The sequence below is a fragment of the Rhinopithecus bieti genome, unplaced genomic scaffold (genome assembly GCF_001698545.2).
Source record: "Rhinopithecus bieti isolate Rb0 unplaced genomic scaffold, ASM169854v2 scaffold_4911, whole genome shotgun sequence".
Taxonomy (NCBI): Eukaryota; Metazoa; Chordata; class Mammalia; order Primates; family Cercopithecidae; genus Rhinopithecus; species Rhinopithecus bieti.
In genome coordinates this window covers 245,509-264,097 of record NW_016804526.1, presented here as the reverse complement: position 1 = coordinate 264,097, position 18,589 = coordinate 245,509, and the positions used below count along the sequence as shown (strand labels likewise).

Here is an 18,589-nt window from a genome sequence, read left to right as displayed (position 1 = left end):
AGAAATGATGGACTCTTCAACTTTTAAGAGATTCACAGCCTCGATAGAGAATATTTTGGATAATTTGGAAGATATGGATTTTACTGCATTTGGTAAAATCAACTTAAAATACATTTACCCATACTCTAAGTGTCTAACTTTCTGTCAGTTACTCCAGAGGATACAGAGGCATGCTTCGTGCTATCAAGAAACGAAATCTAGTTGTGAAGTCAAATCTAGTCTGTTACCAAGAAATTAAAAACTTTAGTACAAATCTCAAGTATAAATTAATCAAGTCTGAATAGTATCTAAAGAATCCTGAGTAAGTTAAAGTAATTTAAAAAGTCTTTATGCAGGTGAGGAGGCTTGAATAGGCCCTGGATAATGAAGGTACTGATAGGAGCAAATATGCAGAAATAAGCATCTATTCTTCTGTTCATTTATTCTAATGACCAATATTTATTGAATACTTACTGTATGCCAGTAGTATGTTAAGTGCTATTGATGCAAAAGTAAGTAAAACCCAAATACCTGGCTTTAGGGAATACAGATTCTAATATGCAAACCAAAATAGTAAACCAATTAGAATGCAGTAGGATTAATGTTATATTCATATATTACTTTTACAATGACATAAAGATTACATCTATAAATATTAAAATATGTTTATAAAAACACTGCTTACAATGTATAGAGCTATTCTTAATAATCTTATGCCACCTTCAGCTGGTAAACTAAGTATTTGTTTTGTGAGAATTACTTGCCTATCATTTTGTTTGCTGATTATTTAGAATGTCAGTTTCATCTTTTTTAAAACTTTGCAATTCTATGCTGAGAAATTGTCTTCTGTATCATTTAGGGTCCCAAAAGGACAAAGGGGACTCTCAAATTAGGATAATATGAGGAGGAGTTATTTACAAAGAGACCAGTTAAAAAGATGGAGGCAAAGTAGTACCAGAACCCAGGGTTAACAACCTTAAACCAAAAGAGTGAGGCTACAGAAAAGTCACCAGAACTCATTCTGCAAGAAAAAAAGTTGTAGAGTAGGCTGCCTTGAAAGAAGCAATACCTTTTGGTCAGGGGACAGAGCCAGCCTGAGGAGACCTTGTAAGCAAAGAGTAAGAGATATAAATACTTGACCTTACACTCATTGATCTTCTAACAGGGCACCCTACTGGCCAAACCCAAACAAAAGCCAGAGGGCATGGGAGACTCTTGATGTAGTCCGATCAGGTCAACCTCCTGAGGCAAGAGTGTGTGGTTGAGAAGAGTCAAGAGTATATCTAAAGTAGTCAAGATAAGATACCTATCTCATGTTCCCATTTTTGTCATAAATCTGACTTCAATTTCTGTCCGTTTTCATTCCGGATTTACTTGAGGTTTATATATAGAGGCCTCTTAGGTTGTTATTTGTTTCGTTTGTGTGTCTAAAAATTTTATTAGAAAGTTAAGCTTGACATTTGGAGCTATTTCGTTTACCTAAAGTTTGTGTTTATTTCGCTTGATTTTGCAGGTGATGATGATGAAATTCCTCAGGAACTGCTATTAGGAAAACATCAGCTTAATGAACTTGGCAGTGAATCCGCTAAAATAAAAGCAATGGGTATAATGGATAAGGTATCTCACCAAAATAAAATGTATAAATTTACTTCATAGAAATATTTGAAATTAATGTAAGGTTTTCAGGGTAAATTATAAAATTTATGTAAATAGTAAAAAGAAAACTCATTGACCTCTGAGAGTCTAAATGAATTTTTTTGTTTTTTACAAAAGAATAAAAGAAGTATTCTGCAAATTATTCTAAAGAGACTCATATTCCTGCATTGAAAGAGGGCATAGACTTTAATTTTTTCAGAGTTTTTTTTTTTTTCTCAAATATTTAGATTATTTAAATGCAGAAATACATTTTTCTTTGACATTTGCTTTAGTCATTTAGGGTCGTGAGTAGAAGTTCTAAGTGGGAAAGTTTTCTTACTCTTTAAGAGGGTAACAATGCTATTTCCTCCATAGCTCAAAGGGAATAATTGTACAGATTGTTTCTTGAATAGTATATAACTTTTACCAGTGATGGATAAAAGAATTTATGTTGCTATTTTAGCTTTCAACTGACAAAACTGTGAAAGTCCTAAATATCTTGGAGAAGAATATTCAGGATGGGTCAAAGCTTTCTACTTTGTTAAATCATGTAAGTTTAAGATCCATACTGTTAATTTTATCCTTAATGTTATTAAGATCTGTAGTAGTCCCCCACTTCTCTATTGTTTCATTTTTCATGGTCTCAGTTACCTACAGTCAACTGTGAGCTGAAAGTAGGTGAATGATTTTTATTACAGTCTATTGTTCTATTTTTTATTAATGTCATTAATCTCTTCCCATGCCTAATTTATAAATTAAATTTTATCTTAGGTATATATGTATAGGAAAAAACATAGTGTATATCGGGTTTGATACTATCCGCAGTTTTAGGCGTGCACTCGAGGTCTTGGAATCTATCATCTGTGCATTAGGGAGGGACTAATGTGAATTTTTTCACCAACAACTTTCATGTGCAGGGGAAATTTCACATTCCATTAATTTGAGCATGTTACCATGAATTACTAGTTACATTTATTAGCATTGCTAATAAAACTTCACTTTTAGTAATTCAGAATTAACGTTACAGATTGTCAATTCACAGCTTTGCCATAAAGAACAGTAAAGACATGAAAATTTTTGTCAATTTCAGGGACAGTTCTTTAGTTTATGCTCTCCCTTATGTAAGTGTATGAATGTTTAAATTTTGTTTTGATTTATGAGATGATAGGTAGTAATTCTTTTGTTGACCTTTCCTGAAGAAATAACATAGTTAGAAACTTTATCATGATTTCTGAATGTATACTAATTTTTAATTAATATGCATTACTCCTTATATACCATTTTTATACCTACCTCAAAGGGTTGTTAAAAGGATTAAAGAATTAATTCATGTAAAGTACTTATAACAGTGTCTGGCATACTTTAACTTGTCAGTAAATGTTAACTGCCACTGTTACTATATTTTAATATGTTTATATCAAAAGCAGTAGCAACATGGTTGCAATGGTTTATTGAGTGAAGTAAATTTCCTGGGATTTGCCTTCCTAGCATTGTAGTGGACTGTAAATTATATGTGCATTCAAATTGATCTTGATATCTCTGACATTAATAAATGCAGACACTAATGCTTATAGGCATTAAAGTTCTGAGTTGATAAATTTTCTTTTTTTTTTTTTTTTTGTTCCTAATAGAGCCAGGGTCTTGCTTTGTCTCCTGGGCTGGAGTGCCGTGCTGCAGTCATAGCTCATTGTAGTCTCAAACTACTGGGCTCAGGTGATCCTTCCACCTCAGCCTCCCAAGCTGCTAGGACTACAGGCGTGCACCACAATGCCTGGCTAATTATTTAAAATATTTTGTAGAGGCAAGGTCTCACTCTGTTGCTCAGACTAGTCTCAAACTGCTGGCTTCAAACGATCCTCCTGCCTTGTCCTCTCAAAGCTCTGGGACCACAGATGTGAGGCACTACACCTGGCCAAATTTTCTTTATTTTTAAAGGCCTGATTATAAAAGTAACATATTTATTGTAGAAAATGTCCAAAAGAAAAAGCACCAAAAAAGCTATATTCTAATCTAGCAATAACCATTTTGAACACTTTTGATATATATACTTCTCATGTATACATATGTAGTATGTATATTTAATACAAGCACTAGATTTCATTTTGTCTTATGAGAGAAATGCTCTTGGTGTTTGCAAAAGCCATAGGATTGCTAGGAGATCTATCTCCATGGAATAAAACAAGCTTGTTCAACCTGTGGCCCACTGGCCCATGTGGCCCAGGACAGATTTGAATGCAGCCCAACACAAATTCGTAAACTTCCTTGAAACATTATGAGGATTTTTTGCAATTTCTTTTTAAGGTCATCAGCTATCGTAATTGTTAGTGTATTTTATATGTAGCCCAAAACAGTTCTGCCAGTGTAGCCCAGGGAAGCCAAAAGATTGGACACTCCTGGAATAAAATATGTAGAAAAATAATCTCAGATGGTAGTTTTCTGGATTATTAAGTATATTTATATTTTTAAGTGCCCTCTCTTTAAACTACTTTTTGCATCACAGAAACAAAGGGCTTAGAGAAACCTAAAGTAACAATCTACTCCATTGTTAGTCTATAAGTTACTTAGATACTTCACCAAGAAATTGTGGTAATCATCAGAAATCTAGAGTTCTGGAGAGCTGGCTGACTCAGCCTTAAGGAAATTACTTTCATTCCTAAAAAACCGTAACAGTATGTAATATTTTGTAGATAGCCTTAATGTTTGGCATGAATCATGAATCTCCTTAACTGATTCTTCCAAACAAACAGCAATGTTTGCATCAAAGACAAGCTATTTTATCTTTGCTTTATGAGTTTTTAGGCATTACTGAACAGAAAGCCCTGTCTGCTTTACATATTATATATTGTGTTTTTGTTCATTTTCCCAGTGTATAAGCTTTGAATAGGATATATTTGGAAGTAGTCCTATAATATAGTTTATATTTCATAACTAAAGATGTGATAGAAGGATTTTTACTTTAACAGTGAGATTACTCCTAATTGCAATGTCAGGTTATGGACATGTAAATTAAAATAAAGTCTTCTGTCAGTTCTTAAATTATCTGTTTTAAAAAATGTCTTCATTAGTCTGCATATTACTACTTTTTAATCTCAGTTTCAGAAACAGTGTTGTTGAAAATCAGGTGTTAGGAATGATTGTCGGTAACATTTTAGTACTAAGTAAGGCTTTACCCTTTGTCATTAACTTTTGCTTTGTTATCACAGCAGCAAGCAGAATTTATAAAGTTTTTAAACTATCATAATGTTTATACCCAAAACACAAAATTAATTTATATACAGTTAAAGTGATAGATAAAGCACACAAAGGATAAAGATAATTATAACTTTGTCAGTAGGGTGTCATCTAGTGGTGAAATGAGGTAGAGTATATAAAGTTTGAAAACATTGAAACACAAATCGTGCTCAAAGTAGTATTGGTATTTGTACCTCATTCTGGATATTCTTTAAAGAATTAACACACATCATAACACTGTTTTCCACCAGTGAAAATCAAATAAATCATAATTTTAATGTATATTTTAAAACTATAAATGTGTTTATTTCCATTTCATTAACAATGTACTATTTTACAGAATAATGATACTGAAGAAGAAGAAAGGTTATGGAGAGACCTTATTATGGAGAGAGTTACAAAATCAGCAGATGCTTGTCTTACAACTATCAACATTATGACATCCCCTAACATGCCAAAAGCTGTGTACATTGAGGATGTAATTGAAAGAGTTATACAGTACACTAAATTTCATTTGCAGAATACACTTTATCCTCAGTATGATCCTGTTTACAGATTAGATCCTCATGGAGGTTAGTTCGTATAATATCAAAATTATTGTAAATTTTTGCTATGTTAGATGAGTCAAAATAGGACTTAAAATGGCACCAAAATTTTTGAATCATATAAGTTGTAATAAACACTGATTTTGATTATGGATTTGACTAGAATATAGTACTTGTTCAATTATAATTTCTTTAGGAACTACTTATATGTAATAGAAGTTATTTCTACTTGTCAGGGAAAATCTCAGAAAATGCTACCTTCTGGTTTCATTTATCATTTCCCCCTAATTTACCCAAAAAAGCAGTTGTCTACAAAATGGATTGATTCAAGATAAATAGTCCTTTTGTTCTTAACCTTTATAAATGAACAATGAAATGTATACATTTGAAGGGAGTAAGGTCAAACTTGGGTTCCTGAATAATGAACTTGATGATTTGTTGTATAATTGCAAATTAATTTAAAGGGAAATACAATCTTACTATCCTGCTCCAATGGAGAAAAGTAGAAATCGAGATAAAATAATATTTTATCTTATTTTAGATACAAGGATTTAATAGCCCCGAAGATTATCTGTTGCAAGAATGTTTCTAATAGAATATCTCTAGAGAGTAATTTTCTATTTTAATAAATAAAAAGCTTTATCTTCCGGATTCTGTTTTATGTAGCTAAAAAATTGTGTTCTCTTAATTCAAAAAACAATTTGAGTACTGTTTATTAAAATTATTAAAACTTGATGTTTTCCTTGTCTTGAATTTGTTTCATTTTAGGAGGCTTATTAAGTTCAAAAGCAAAACGGGCTAAATGTTCTACCCATAAGCAGAGAGTAATAGTAATGCTTTATAACAAAGTTTGTGACATTGTTAGCAGCTTATCAGAATTGCTAGAGATACAACTTCTTACAGACACAACAATTCTTCAGGTAAGTTTTTTTGGTAAGCATTTTGTATATTTCTAAACTAAATGATTGAGTCCAGTATAACCTGGCACACTCAATAATAAGACCAGCACTATATTATCAGTAATTTTTCCTATTAAGAGTATGTTATGTCTAAATTGAAGAAATAAGACTTTAGGAGTTTTAAAAAGACATTTTATCAGGAGACAGATAAATGTAGTGTAAATTCCAGACTCTTAAATTCTTTGAGAGATAGGTTATATTTTCATGCAGATATTAAATGTTCGTTATTACTTTATATCCCTGTGACATTTATAAACTCAAAGTAGAGATTAGAGTACTGATAGCTATGAAACAATGTACCTGCTGTATATGCTAATGTGCTTTGAGAATGAAGAGGAGCAGAGAAAAGAATAGATGCCGATTAGGTGGGGGGAAGAAAAAATGCCTTCTTAGTGTTTTCCAGTAAGCTTATGAATGGGTTGGAATTAAGTAAGATAGAATGTTACTGAAATCAACTAAAGTTGTATACTACTTACTCTTTTCTTTTTTAAACAGGTTTCATCTATGGGAATAACACCATTTTTTGTGGAAAATGTCAGTGAACTACAGTTGTGTGCCATTAAGTTAGTCACTGCAGTAAGTATAATCAATTTGTATTTTTAGTTACCCCACAAATAAAACAATATTGATGTCATTTAATCCAAACTTCCAAAAAGTAATGAAGATACCTGGTTTTCAGTACATTCATTTCAATCTAAGGACTGTTTTACTAAGGCTTATTAGACTTTATGAATTGAGGATTTATTTTTCTGTTTTGTTAATTTATTGAGTTATTCTGTTTCTGTCACATTTAAAACGCTTCTAAATATTTGCAAATATTTCAGCTAATAATTCCTTGATATTTATAATAAAGTTAGAATTGTTTAAAATCATTTAAATCTTGTCTGACTGTCTATAGCTAAGATATCTAGTCCTTTAAATGAAACTAGTGTACTCTTTGACTTCTATAAGAATGTTATAATTAATGATAGGAAAATTGAGCAGCTTACCTTAGATACTGAAAACATTTTCATTCTAAATGGCAGATAACTTTTTTAACCACATGATATTATTTTTTGGTTCGTTTTCTATTAATTAAAAGTTTAACTTGGAATCTTATAATTACTAAACAGGTATTCTCAAGATATGAAAAGCATAGGCAGTTAATTTTGGAAGAAATTTTTACTTCACTTGCAAGATTACCAACCAGCAAGAGGAGTTTAAGGAACTTCAGGTAATTAATTACAACAGAGGTCAAGTATAATGAAGAACCCCCATTATATTGAACTGTCATACATTTATTCTTCATTCTGTCTGATTTATATTTTAATAATTAAAAACTAGGCAGTTACATCAGAACAACATGAAGAATAGCTTAGATGTATGAAATAACATGGCATATTTAGGGGGCTCAGAAAAGTTCACTGATTCTCAAAGATCTGTGGAAGAGTCTTTCATCATTGGCACTGTTGACATTTTAGGCCATATAACATTTTGTTATTCTTAGCTGTCTAGTGCAATATAGGATGCTTAGCAGCATCCCTGATCTCTACCCATTAGATGCCAATAGACACCCTTCCTCCTTCCACTTGTGACAACCAAAATTATCTCCAGGCACTGGAGAGCAAAATCATTCCTTATTACAAACCACTAGTCAGTGCTATTGGAAATATGGCTCAAAAGAATCAGATCAGTTCAAAGAGGATTTTATAAGATTTTTTTGTCTCAAAACAAAGATTACTCTAATGGCAGTATGGAGAATAAACATGGGGATTCAATGCTCTTTAATCACTAAACACACTGTTAATAAGGAATGTCATCCACTGCTATGGTCAGCATTATTGTCTTTGCCATCATAGATAATCACTGGAATTATCTTAATATTCCTGAGTGATTAAAAGTGTTGATGTGGCATATAGGATTATTTTTAAGATTGCTTTGAAGACTTCTTCTCTAAAATAATTATTTTATCTTAATCATTTTTTGGACTAATTGTATACTGATAAACATTTATTGTCTGTTAAACCTGAAGGAAAACTATCAACATATAAAAGAATGCTTAGATTTTTACAATATCTATAGAACAAAAGATGTGGACATTGACTTTTTATAATCTTTGCTACCAGCACTAGCACAAATGATCAAGAGCTGTGTAGTAGATTTTAATACCGAATGAATAACAGATTCAACAGATGAATAGCAAAATATATGGGCATTTGGAAACTTTGAAGACTTTTATCATTTTCGAAATCATTTTGAGAAATGTTTAGTATTTTATTACAAATTTTTATCTGCAATGTATGTAAAGCATAGAAGTTTTATTAATACTGTATTTTCCTTTGACTATTTTAATTATCTGAGCATGCCTAGGCATTTACTTGATGTTTTTGCTAACTTATGACAAATAATTACACATAAGAACACTATTATAAACGCTAAAATTATGCCTAGAAATATTGGCAAAGTATCGTGAAACTTTCAGACAATGGATGAAATCTAAATGAGATTATCTTGATACTCCATACAAGTTTTTTTTCTTCATTAAAGGTTAAACAGTAGTGATATGGATGGAGAACCTATGTATATTCAGATGGTTACAGCACTGGTTTTACAACTTATTCAGTGTGTGGTACACTTACCATCATCAGAGAAGGACTCTAATGCAGAAGAAGATTCAAATAAAAAAGTAAGGAATCTATTAAAGGTTTACAACTGTACTTTATTGAAGGAAACATCTGTATTCTCTGTCATTCTCATAAAACGCAAGTTCTTTTTTTTTCCTTCTATCTTTTTGAGATGGAGTCCTGCTCTGTCACCCAGGCTGGAGTGCAGTGACGCAATCTCGGCTCACTGCAGCTTCTGCCTCCCAGGTTCAAGCAATTCTCCTGCCCCAGCCTCCTGAGTAGCTCGAATTACAGGCACACACCACCACGCCCCGCTAATTTTTGTATTTTTAGTAGAGACGGGGTTTCACTCTGTTGGTCAGGCTGGTCTCGAACTCCTGACCTCGTGGTCCACCCTCCTCAGCCTCCCAAAGTACTGGGGTTAGAGGCGTGAGCCACCGTACCTGGCCAAAACTGGTGTTCTGAAGTAGAGGTTCATGGCTGGGCTTTAAGGTTCTTTTAGAGCACTAGACGTGGTGTTGGAAGAGTTGAGTTCTGGTTCTATCTACCAGTCATAAAACATATAAGTCATTTTAATCTTTCTGAGTTCATTCTTCAGCTGTAAAATGGGGGTGATAATACTTATCAAAACTACTATGCCAGGTTGTAAGGGTCAGTGAGATATCAAATGTGAAACTGAGTAAGACACTATGTAATATATGTGCATGTTGAGTATCCCTGATCCAAAAATCTAGAATCGGAAATGCTCCAAAATCTGAAACTTTTTGAGTACCAAAATGATATTCAAAGGAAATATTCGTTAGGGCATTTTGCATTTCAGATTTTCAGATTAGGGATACTGAACCCGTATATAAATGCATAACATAGGATTATAATAACATTAAATTCATGTGGAAAATGAGTTTATTCCCTTCCTAATAGGTAGCTCATGCTGAAGATTTGCTTTTGGTTTTATAGCTTTTGGAGATGTTTAGAATTTTTCCAAGTGTATACTTTTACCTCAACAAAAGTTTAAGAGAAACAAATAATTTTGTTTATCTACTGTTAGAGCCAAGCATATGTGTGTATCTTTTGGGGAATAATAATAAATATATAATAATTATTAATAACTGGACAGGCACTTTGGCTCATGCCCATAATCCCATCACTTTGCGAGGTCAAGGCGGGCAGATTGCTTGAGGCCAGGAGTTCAAGAACAGCTTGGGCAACATGACAAAACCCTGTCTCTACAAAAAAATACACAAATTAGCTGGTCGTGGTGGTGTACGCGTGTCATCCCAGCTACTCAGGAGGCTGAAACAGGAGGGTTGATCAAGCCTTGAGAGATTGAGACTCAGTGAGCCAAGATTGTGCCACTGCACTCCGGCCTGGGTGACAGAATGAGACCCTGTCTAAAAATGAATGAATGAATGAAAGAAAGAAAGTCAAATATTGTCTGAAAAGTTCAGATCCTCTTTATTTCTCCCATCCCAATCCCATTGTTTGTCTCTAATCTTCCTTTCCTAACCAGTGGTGACAAGTATGATAAATATGTTTCGTTCTTTCTTTTAATTATTTTTATGTAAATTTGATATACAAGTATTTCATTTTTAAAATTTACGTAAAGGATAGTGATGACGTATTTACAGCTAATTTTTTCCACTCAGCATCACTTTTAATACGTACAACTCATACTAGATTTTTTTTTACTTGAATTAAAAACACCATATCATAGAATCACAACTTAGAGCAAAAGTTTCTCTAGATATACTTAGAAGTAGAATTAAGATAGTATACATGCATTAACTTTACTGGAAGTTGTCAATTTGCTTACCAAAGGGGTGTTTCAGTTTATAACCCTACTTCTTACTTAAAATTACGGTCATTGAGAAATACTCGTGTTATTTTGCATTTTCCTGGCTATTAGTGAGCTTGAGCCCCTTTTCCTGTAGTTATTTGTCTGTTGGGTTTTTATAACTGTGAATAGACTATTTATATCCTAATCTTTAAATTTCTGATGAAGGCGTTGAATTTTTTTTTTTTTTTTTTTGATTATATGGATTATGTGTTTCTTAAACTTTGAGGTTGATATATGTTTTCTAAATTCTTTTTGTATTTTCAATCCATTTCTTTCTGTTCTGACCAGAAACAACTATTGATATTAAATTTGTTAACTGCATTTGTTACTGTTACATATTTTAATAACACTCTATCTGTATTTTTATTTATTTATTTTTTTTTGAGACGGAGTCTCGCTCTGCCGCCCAGGCTGGAGTGCAGTGGCCGGATCTCAGCTCACTGCAAGCTCCGCCTCCTGGGTTTTAGGCCATTCTCCTGCCTCAGTCTCCCGAGTAGCTGGGACTACAGGCGCCCGCCACGTCGCCCGGCTAGTTTTTTGTATGTTTTAGTAGAGACGGGGTTTCACCGTGTTAGCCAGGATGGTCTCGATCTCCTGACCTCGTGATCCGCCTGTCTCGGCCTCCCAAAGTGCTGGGATTACAGGCTTGAGCCACCGCTCCTGGCTATCTGTATTTTTATTTGTTTCTATAAAGTTTTAAAATATGCTTAGTGTGCTAATTTTGGCTTCTGTCTTTATATATAATAGAATATTTTAAGCATTTTAGTATTTAAATGTATTACCCCTCTTCAGTAATAACATGACAATAGCAACAGGGCTAACTTATTGATTACTTCTTGTATCTTTATAAACTCATTTTTTTTTCTTTCTAGGTTGACCAGGATGTTGTCATTACCAACTCTTACGAAACAGCTATGCGAACAGCCCAAAACTTCCTCTCCATCTTCCTTAAAAAGTGAGTAAAATTAATATAAATCTGGTTTTTCTTTCCACAGTATAGAGAATAGTTCGGTTTTTTTTTCTGTTTTTTTTTTTTTTTTTGAGACAGAGTCTCACTCTGTCGCCCAGGCTGGAGTGCAGTGGTGCGATCTTGGCTCACCGCAAGCTCCGCCTCCCGGGTTTATGCCATTCTCCTGCCTCAGCCTCCCAGGTAGCTGGGACTACAGGTGCCCGCCACCTCGCCCGGCTAGTTTTTTGTATTTTTTTTAGTAGAGACGGGGTTTCACCGTGTTAGCCAGGATGGTCTCGATCTCCTGACCTCGTGATCCGCCCGTCTCGGCCTCCCAAAGTGCTGGGATTACAGGCTTGATCGTTTTTTAAAAAAACATGAATCCAATTTCCTGCCATAATCTGAACCTTGAATACATCTTCCTGACCCTTGGTTTCTTCATCTTTAAAATGAGGCAATTGGAGTATTAAAAATCTAAAATTGGGATGGGACATCGGGGGGGAAAAAAATCTAAAATTTTGTGAATTTTCTTTTATGTTAGACTCCAGAAATTAAAGTACTAAATTAAAATTCTGTAATTTGTCTTCAGTAAATTTTTGAGAATTTTCCTATGGCACCTGAATAGGAAAGTTTGTGAAGTGATGTTATTTAGCCTCCATCAGAATTTTTTTTTTTTTTTTTAAATGAGACGGAGTTTCGCTCTTGTTGCCCAGGCTAGTGTGCAATGGTGTGATCTCGGCTCACCTCAACCTCCGCCTCCCAGGTTCAAACGATTCTCCTGCCTCAGCCTCCCAAGTAGCTGGGATTGCAGGCATGCACCACCATGCCCCACTAATTTTTGTATTTTTAGTAGAGACGGGGTTTCATCACGTTGGTCAGGCTGGTCTCAAACTCCCGACCTCTGGTGATCCACCCGCCCTGACCTCCCAAAGTGCTGGGATTACAGGCATGAGCCACCACACCCAGCCTAGCCTCCATAAGAATTTATGGTGATCTTGGCCGGGTGCCGTGGCTCACGCCTGTAATCCCAGCACTTTGAGAGGCCGAGGCAGGTGGATTACAAGGTCAGGAGTTCGAGACCAGCCTGACCAACATGGTGAAACCCCATCTCTACTAAAAATACAAAAAATTTAAAAATTAGCCAGACATGGTGGTGCACGCCTGTAGTCCCAGCTACTTGGGAGGCTGAGGCAGGAGAATCACTGGAACCTGGGAGATGGAGGGTTGCTGTAAGCCGAGATCATGCCACTGCACTCCAGCTTGGGTGAGAGCGAGACTACGTCTCAAAAAAAAAAGAATTTGTGGTAATCTTTTAGGTAGGAAAACAGTGGTCATTTTTTTTAAAATGTGTTTCACTTGCAAGAAAGTAATATTAGTTTTGGTTAATAAATGAATTCTCTATAATTAAGGAGAAAGTGGAGTTTGTGAAAAAGACTCATTTCAAGCCATATTTTATTTAATGTACTTTTATATATCTTGTTACTAAACATAGAGAAAAGAAAACTTAGCCAACAATTTCAGTCATGTTGGTAGACAGATGACTGACATGTTGTCACCTAAATTGACATCCTTTTCATTGTTTTTGAACAGATGTGGTAGTAAGCAAGGTGAAGAAGATTACAGACCACTGTTTGAAAATTTTGTTCAAGACCTTCTTTCAACAGTCAATAAGCCTGAATGGCCAGCTGCTGAACTACTCCTTAGTTTGTTAGGGAGACTGTTGGTAAGAGTATAGCATTTAAAGATTATTAGATTACTAGAAGACAACATAATGAGGATGTACTCTGATTCACAGATGATGAATTCTTTAAAAATGTGTAAGGAAATATGAACATTGCATCTCTTTTTGCATGTGCATAACTGTACACAATATTGTCAGTACCTTGTAGAAAATTTTCGAACGTTGTGAAGTTTGGTGCTTTCATTTCATTACATAAGATAAGAAAACAGTGCTTTAACAATTTTTTTTGTGGGGGGGAATGTTATATTGTTAAAAGCATCTCAACGAGTCATAAGTTACTCGTTTCAAAGCATGAAAATGATTAATGTAGACTCCTTATCATCTTTAAGAGTATTTCTACAAATACATGGCATTTTGTAACCCTCATGTAATGCAGTAGGTAAATGCAAAGAAATACTGTGACTCTCTTTATTTTTAAACTACATTTGAATTTGCACAATACACATTGTTACAAAGCTTCTGGGACCTTTTGTGGATGGGAAAATATGTTAATACTATTCTGAAACTATAATAACTTTTTATAGGCATCAGAATTCCACCCTAAGAAATTTGTATTCAGTAATACCACATTTTGTGCAAATACACAGTTGAGCCTACATATTTAAAGAGTTATGTTGTTCTTAAGGAAGTTTAATCTGTAATTTTTTTAGTCACATGAAAATGTTCAGATTCCAGAAAATCAAAAGGCAAAAATGACTTTATGGGACAGTATCACAGGGAAAAAAAAAGTTTAAATTTTAAATTATACAATTTAGTTTGGGAATTTATATGATAAATTGCTATTTAAAATATATTGTTATAAATTATTAAATCAAAAACTATTTTGATATTTAGGTTCATCAGTTCAGTAACAAGTCAACAGAGATGGCTTTAAGAGTGGCATCTCTTGATTACCTTGGAACCGTTGCTGCACGGCTGAGGAAAGATGCTGTTACAAGCAAAATGGATCAAGGATCTATAGAACGCATTTTAAAACAGGTACTAAGATACAGGATTAAAATTGTGGGAATAAATAATAGTTGTTTTCTTTGGATATCCTTCCATTAACTTTTGCATTTCATTTTGTGGATTCAAAATAAGATTTTTACTTCTAAAAGTGGACTTTTCAAAGCCCCAGGGAGAAATTTTAAGACCTGAGAATGAATTGTTTAGTCTAACAGGGACTTCTGAATGGTTCATATAAATCGTTTACTTTCTTTTTGTGAAGTACTCTTAATAATGTATAATGGTGTTTTATATTTGATTTAACATAAATTTTATTTAAGTTTTTAATTTACTGAATGGTGATTTAGCATACCCAATAAGATTGTTTTGTACTTTTGAATGTTATGTATCTTCTTATACCAAGGAGGTGTGAGGAGAGCTTTTTTATACTTTATTAGAGAGTTTTCATATGGGGAAAAAAGTGTTTTATTGCTTTTTTTTTTTTTTAATGTGGATATGGTGGTAATAATAAAGTTATGTGAGAAAATTGGTGAGGAAATGATTTTTAATCCTACTGTATACAACTTCTGTTTTCATTTTTTTCTAGTCTTTTTTTATGCTCATAATCATATCCATGTTGGTAGAAATGCCTCTAATTTTTTTTTGCTGTAGTTAGTGTTTTGAAATAATTTCAACCTTAGAGAAAAATTGTAGGAATACTACAAAAAACTCCCGTAAAAACTTCTTGCAAATTCCTCAATTATTGACAATTTACAAAATTTGCTTTATCATCTTTCAAAATATAGATGTATGTGTGTCTGTATATGCATTTATTTAAAATTTTGTTTTGAACCACTTGAAGTTGCAGACCTGATTCCCTCTTTACCCCTGAATTCTCTAATGCAGTGATTTTCAAAGTGTGATCCCTTTGACAGGTAGTACAAACATTAAAATCATCTGGGAACTAACAAGTTCATTTCCAACAAAAATACAAATTCTTAGGACCCTCCCTGGACCTACTGAATCAAAAACTCTTGGTTTAGCAAGCTCTCCAGGTGATTCTAATGAGTGAATGCTGAAGCTTGGGAGCCACTGCTTAGTGTATATTTCTGCAAACAAGAGCTCTCACTTAAATATCTGTAGTACAATTCTCAAAAGCAAAAATTTATCATTAATATAATATTAACATCTAATATAATACTACAGTACCTACTCTGGTAAATTATAATTTGTTGCTGTCATTATTTTAATGCTCAAATCATCCTAGATTTGATCAGTGAGAACCCTTTAAAGCTGGCTTTTATGTCCTTTTGATATGTTCCCATCATAATTTGAGGGCTTGCTGTCTAGAACAAAAAGGTGTTTCAGGCAAATGTTTTACCTTCCCTACCCTAGCACTGGGATCAGCTGTTGCTCCTAGGAATCTTGGTTCCTTTTATTGGTGAATTGTGATGTAGAAACCAAGATCTGGTTACTGGAGGACTTACTGTATTTCTTAAAGTGGGCCTGGAACCTCTTATTGCCATGTATGGCTATGTTGATTATACATTGTGCAACTCAAGGGGAAGGATCATTTGTAAATTTTCATGACTCTCAACGCGTATTTCCAAAAGCAAATTCTTCCTACCTCTGAATATTTAACACATTTTCGGATCATTTTATGTCAACTACCTATGAGCTCTTTTTTTTAAAAAATGACATGTAGTTCATAAAAATAAAGGCTAGGTGCAGTGGCTTAAACCTATAATCTCAGGAGGGTGGACTATTTGAGATCAGGAGTTTGAGACCAGCTTGGTCAACATGGTGAAACCCTGTTTCTACTAAAAATACAAAAATTAGCCAGGCATGGTGAACCATGCATGTAGTCACAGCTACTAGGGAGTCTGAGGCAGGAGAATTGTATGAACCCAGGAGGCAGAGGTTGAAGTGAGCCGAGATAGTGCCACTGGACTCCAGCCTGGGCAACAGGGTGAAACTCCATCTCAAAAAAAGTAAAACAAAAAAGGCAAACTTCAGCTATCAATATATAATATTTTTCAGAAATACTATTTTTCTGTTTCCTTTTAGTTACTGTGGTTGTATTTTCATTTTAATATCAGTTTTCCCTTAGATTTGTGTTTACAGTTAGATGATTTATAAAAGCACACCAGTAATACCTTTTTTTGTTCTTATTTGGTGTATTCTATAGGTTTCAGGAGGGGAAGATGAAATCCAACAATTGCAAAAAGCCTTGCTTGATTACTTGGATGAAAACACTGAGACTGATCCTTCACTAGTGGTAGGATTCTTTTCCCCTTTTTTGGAGATACTGAATGTTTATTTAAATTGGGTTTAAGAAAATTGGGAGGTAGCATGAAGAAGAGGAAAACTTAAGTTGTTTGGAATATTTATTTTCAAAACAAAGGGATACTTGATAATCTAAACAGAAAAGAATGCTTTGAGTTGATTTGTCTTATATGGAATTCTGGTTAAGGATACTGTACTGTCCTAAAATTGTGTGACAAGAGAAATATTTGGAAGTCTCTCCATAAGTGATCTTTGAGACTAGGCTAGGTCATTATTCTCAGAGTAAGTATGGGCCAAGTGGTACATGAGATGATCTATAAGCCTGTAAAAATAAACTATTGGATTTATATATATTTTTTTTTTAAATATAATTTTACTTTTATTTCATGTATGTTACATAATGTAACCAAAATATTAGTATAAGAGGTTCATGTACAAAATTTGTAAACTGTTATTTGAGAACATTATACATAGAGGTATTTTATTTTATTTTTTAACTGATGGATATGTAATTGAAAGAAATGGGATACTACTAAGCTGTTCAGCCAAATACTGCAGATTTTCAGTTTGTATTCAAATGAACAGATTTACAGGTGTGTCTCAGTGTTAAACTAGTTCAGTGACAGTTGTCTTGTGTGTTTCTTGGAGAACTAACATTTGAAAACAGATGAAGTCTTCTACCTTCAGCATTTTATCCAGTTGATATAAACTTTCCTAGTTGACCCATCATCTGTCTAATTTTGTCATGATATTGTCCTTGATTAAGTAGTTGATAATAGTATTCTATATTTAATGCACTTGTGTTTATCAAATTATCTTGACATCATTAAATATTGGAACATAGTAAAATAATAAGTTTTCTAACATTTAGGATATTCTAAATTTTCTGGCTTTCTTAAAATCTGTTTTTATCACATGGGAGTTGTTATAAAGTAAACTTTAATATTTGTATTCCTGTAATGTGAGCACTCCAACTTTATTACTTAACTTGGAAATCTTGTTGCTAATTTCATCAAGCTCAAGTCTGTAATTTCTTTCCAGTTTTCTCGTAAATTTTATATAGCCCAGTGGTTTCGAGACACGACTCTGGAAACAGAAAAAGCAATGAAATCACAAAAAGATGAAGAATCATCTGAAGGAACACATCATGCAAAGGAAATTGAGACAACTGGCCAAATTATGCATCGAGCTGAAAACCGAAAAAAGTTTCTTAGAAGCATTATCAAAACCACACCTTCTCAGTTTAGCACATTAAAGTAAGATCCAAGGAGAAAACAGTTTACATTTATCTCCTTGATATCTAGATACCTAAGTTACAAAAAAGAAAATAAATTTTAATGACTTTTTGTTGCAGGATGAACTCTGATACTGTGGACTATGATGATGCTTGCTTGATTGTTCGATACTTGGCCTCCATGAGGCCGTTTGCCCAGAGCTTTGATATTTATTTGACACAGGTAAACTGGACAAGAATTCCTTATACAGTGATGTTGATTTTTCTGATTCTGGTTGCTTGTGAGTAGTATATAATGTCATTCATTGTTGAGTACAGTACTCAAAAGATCATAGATGTAGTGTTTGTTTTTAGGTTTTGCATTAAAATGTCCGACCAGGTGCAGTGTCTCACGCCTGTAATCCCAACACTTTGGGAAGCCAAGGCAGGTGGATCACCTGAGGTCAGGAGTTCGAGACCAACCTGACCAACATGGTGAAACCCTGTCTCTACTGAAAATACAAAAATTAACCAGGCGTGGTGGCACGCATCTATAATCCCAGCTACTCGGGAGGCTGAGGCTGGAGAATCGCTTGACCCTGGGAGGTGGAAGTTGCAGTGAGCCGAGATCGTGCCATTGCACTCCAACCTTGGCAACAAGAGGGAAACTCCATCTCAAAAAAAAAG

At 33.9% G+C, this 18,589-nt stretch overlaps 1 protein-coding gene across 1 annotated transcript in view; it reads left to right on the top strand.

Moving 5' to 3' along the window:
- Positions 1 to 18,589, top strand: part of NIPBL (NIPBL cohesin loading factor) — a 202,594-nt gene that overhangs the window by 137,926 nt on the left and 46,079 nt on the right. Inside the window, 14 exon segments of the mRNA XM_017868906.1 lie at positions 3 to 92; positions 1,493 to 1,596; positions 2,078 to 2,164; positions 5,186 to 5,417; positions 6,159 to 6,310; positions 6,845 to 6,925; positions 7,462 to 7,562; positions 8,876 to 9,014; positions 11,662 to 11,744; positions 13,329 to 13,461; positions 14,314 to 14,457; positions 16,592 to 16,681; positions 17,731 to 17,945; positions 18,044 to 18,146. Coding sequence (XP_017724395.1) covers positions 3 to 92; positions 1,493 to 1,596; positions 2,078 to 2,164; positions 5,186 to 5,417; positions 6,159 to 6,310; positions 6,845 to 6,925; positions 7,462 to 7,562; positions 8,876 to 9,014; positions 11,662 to 11,744; positions 13,329 to 13,461; positions 14,314 to 14,457; positions 16,592 to 16,681; positions 17,731 to 17,945; positions 18,044 to 18,146 — 1,754 coding nt within the window.